Source organism: Coptis chinensis, chromosome 1 (genome assembly GCF_015680905.1).
Source record: "Coptis chinensis isolate HL-2020 chromosome 1, ASM1568090v1, whole genome shotgun sequence".
NCBI classification, from domain to species: Eukaryota; Viridiplantae; Streptophyta; class Magnoliopsida; order Ranunculales; family Ranunculaceae; genus Coptis; species Coptis chinensis.
The window spans coordinates 66,518,783-66,522,020 of record NC_141456.1 but is presented as its reverse complement, the minus strand read 5'-3'; the positions used below and the strand labels follow the sequence as shown (position 1 = coordinate 66,522,020).

The 3,238-nt window shown below is 42.9% G+C and overlaps 1 protein-coding gene across 1 annotated transcript; it reads left to right on the top strand.

The window, feature by feature from the left end:
• Positions 1-736: 736 nt before the first annotated feature.
• Positions 737-1,060, top strand: LOC147525010 (uncharacterized). The gene has a single exon (XM_086577734.1). It carries the CDS (start codon positions 737-739, stop codon positions 1,058-1,060), a length of 324 nt encoding a protein of 107 aa, XP_086433860.1.
• Positions 1,061-3,238: the final 2,178 nt, after the last annotated feature.

Here is a 3,238-nt window from a genome sequence, read left to right as displayed (position 1 = left end):
GGAGAATCTGGATGAACATACAGCGGTCATTGCCTTTCAGCATGGCTTGAGGCAGGGAACTAGAGTCCATGAGCTAGTGTCTAAAATAGAAATCACCACTTTGCACGCTCTATACCCAAAGGTAGAAAAATATATTCGGTATGAAGACATAATGGAAAGAAATGCGAGGGAAGAAAAGAAATCTGGGAAAGCAGTACAAGCTATGGATAGGGATGATTGAAAAGATAAAGGTAGGAGAGAAGAAAGAGAGGGGGGATCCTATAAAGGGGAGAATCATGGACCCAAAAGAACTAGAGATCAGGGTAGGAGAGATATTAGCGAAAGGAAGCCATACCGCGAGATAGAACAGACTCCTCTTAACAGGCCATTAGAGGAAATCTTGCCACTGATCAAGGGGTTGCAACATTATGAAGGACCGCGGAATACACCTAGAGAGATAGAGGGAAAACCTTTTTGCGCCTATCATCATATTAGGAACCATGCCACTAACGAGTGTTATGCTTTGAAGTGGTTGGTGGAAATAATGATTGAGAAGGGGATGCTCAGAGAATTTGTCGCGGAGGTTCGTCATGTTGAGAGAGTGCCGACTCCTGCTAGGATCTTAGGAACTATAAATATCATTTTCAGTGGAGAGACACTCGGAAGAAATGCACACTGAGACAAGATAAGAAAGACGACGAGCTTACAGCAGGTAAATGAGGTGGCGAGCACGCCGCGGTTAGTTGTGGGAATCGCGATGGGTGAGGGAAATATAATGTTCACCCCGGAAGACTTGGAATCAGTGATTTCGCCACATGAGGATGCTTTGGTGATTACCATAGAAATGGGTAATTATCTAGTGAAGCGGGTGTTGATAGACTGTGGACGTTCGGTGGATCTATTATTTAAAGGGGCCATGGAAGAGATGAACATCGATAGAGATCAGTTAAAGGCTCCTCAGACCAATTTGTATGGCTTCAACGGTAGTATGACAGAGCCCATGGTAGAGTTAACACTACCAGTAACAGCAAGTCCGACGACAGTATTCACAAGGTTTATGGTGGTGGATACTAGGTCCTAATATAATTCCATTCTGGGGAGAAGATGGATCCATGAAATAAAGGCCATTTTGTTGACATATTATCAGATGATCCGTTTCCCCATGAAGGGGGGGGATGTACGAAATAAGGGGGGATCAAGTGGCCGCGCAGAACATACATCAGGTGACTGTAAAAAATATGGTCTGCAGAACAGGAGGGGAGAAGTTGACACATATCATAGCAATTAAAGGAGGCGGATTTGACTGAAGGGTGCGAACCTCCTCTGGGACCGAAAACTTTGGATGAGATTGAGGTCGTGAACCTGGGGGTGGGAGAGGAAGAGAAGTTTACATCGGTCGGATCAGACTTGCCGGAGGAATGGAAAATCAAGCTAGTACAATTGTTAACAGAGAATACAGATATATTTGCATGGGCGATTGAAGATATCATAGGGATAGACCCAAAGTTTGCTTGTCATCACTTGCATATGAAGGAAGACGCGAAGCCTGTAAGTCAAAAGATGAAAAGCGTAAGACCCAAATACGCGGAGAGGATTCGCAAAGAGGTTATACGGTTGAAGGGTGTGCAGGGATAATCAGGGATGTGGAATGCACGGAATGGTTGTCCAATGTGGTCGCTTGTTCCAAAAAAGAACAGCAAGGTCAGAATGTGTGTTGACTTCACAGACGTGAATAAAGAGTGTCAAAAGACTGTTATCCTATGCCACGAATGTATGAGTTAGTAGACAGAACTGCTGGTTTCAAGGTGTTTTCTTTCATGGATGCATCCATGGGATATAATCAGGTCGCGATGTTCGGCCCAGATTAGGAAAAGACAACTTTCATGGTGGAAGGAGGTACTTACTGTTATACAAGAATGCCTTTTGGTTTAAAGAATGCGGGGGCAACATTTCAGTGGTTAGGGGAAAAAATGTTTGAAGACAAAATTAGGAAGGGTATGGAGATATATATTGATGATATGGTGGAAAAAAGCATGTCAGAGGAGGAACACTTGAGGGGTCTCCAAAAAACTTTCGCATACTACGGAGGCATAAGCTGAAACTCAATCTCGAGAAATGCACATTCGGGGTAACTTCAGGAAAGTTCTTGGGTTACATAGTCACTTACCGCGGAACAGACGCAAATCCTGAGTAGATTAGATCATTGGTAGAAATGTTGTCCCATCAGAAAGTGAAAGAGGTGCAGCGGTTGGTGGGACGAGTCGCGGCATTGAACATATTTATTTCAAAATCATCGGACAAATGCAGAACGCTGTATTGTTTGTTAAGGAAAATGCTAGATTTCCAATGGACTGCTGAGTGTGAAGAAGCCTTTCAGGAGTTGAAGGTTTATTTAGGAAAAGCACCTTTACTGTCGCGACCGGAACAGGGAGAGAAATTGTATCTGTATTTGGGGTTTCAGAGTATGCGATAAGCTCAGTCCTCATGCGAATTGTAGAAAAAGTATAGAAACCAGTTTACTTTCAGAGTAAAACCATGCTAGATGCAGAGACGCAATATAGTAGGATTGAGAAGTACGCATTGGCTTTGATATTCTCTGCGTTAAAGTTGAAGCCCTATTCCGAGGCTCATTTAGTGGTGGTGATTGATAAGTGCTCAAAAAGTGCTATTTAACCCTCGATTATGCCTCTTGTTTAACCGTCTTAGTGGACTAATAGTGTTTGTAAGTTATGTTTTATGATTATACAGGTCAAAGAGAGAGTTTTGTCGAATATTAGAGAAAAAGGGGTAAAACGGAGCAATTCGGAGCATTAAGGATCACATGGGAGGCCCATGGACAATCATGAAGAAGGCCAAGGAATTAGAGCTATTAAAGATGCGACTTGGACCTATTTTAAAGCCTATTTGGAAGCCCTAGGCCAAAGGATTCTTTGCTTGGACCAAAGCCCGCAAAAAAGGATAGAAGGATAGAGCAGAAGAGAGAAAAAAAGGCTTATCGCACTGGACGATGGATGGAGCGTCGGAAGACATTGATTGGCCTCGAGATGCATGAATAGTGCGTCCAGACGCATGGATCGAAACTGTAGCTAATTTCTTCTCAGTTTTGGAGACAAAGTTAGACTCTGAAAGAAGTCTATTTGTATTAGGAAACAAATGACGGTTTGGAATGCTTCTAGAGCTCATTGTAACCTCTATAAATAGAGGACCTAAGTGCCTCATGTAAATTGCCAATTCACTTATATTCTTGTCTCCAGAACTT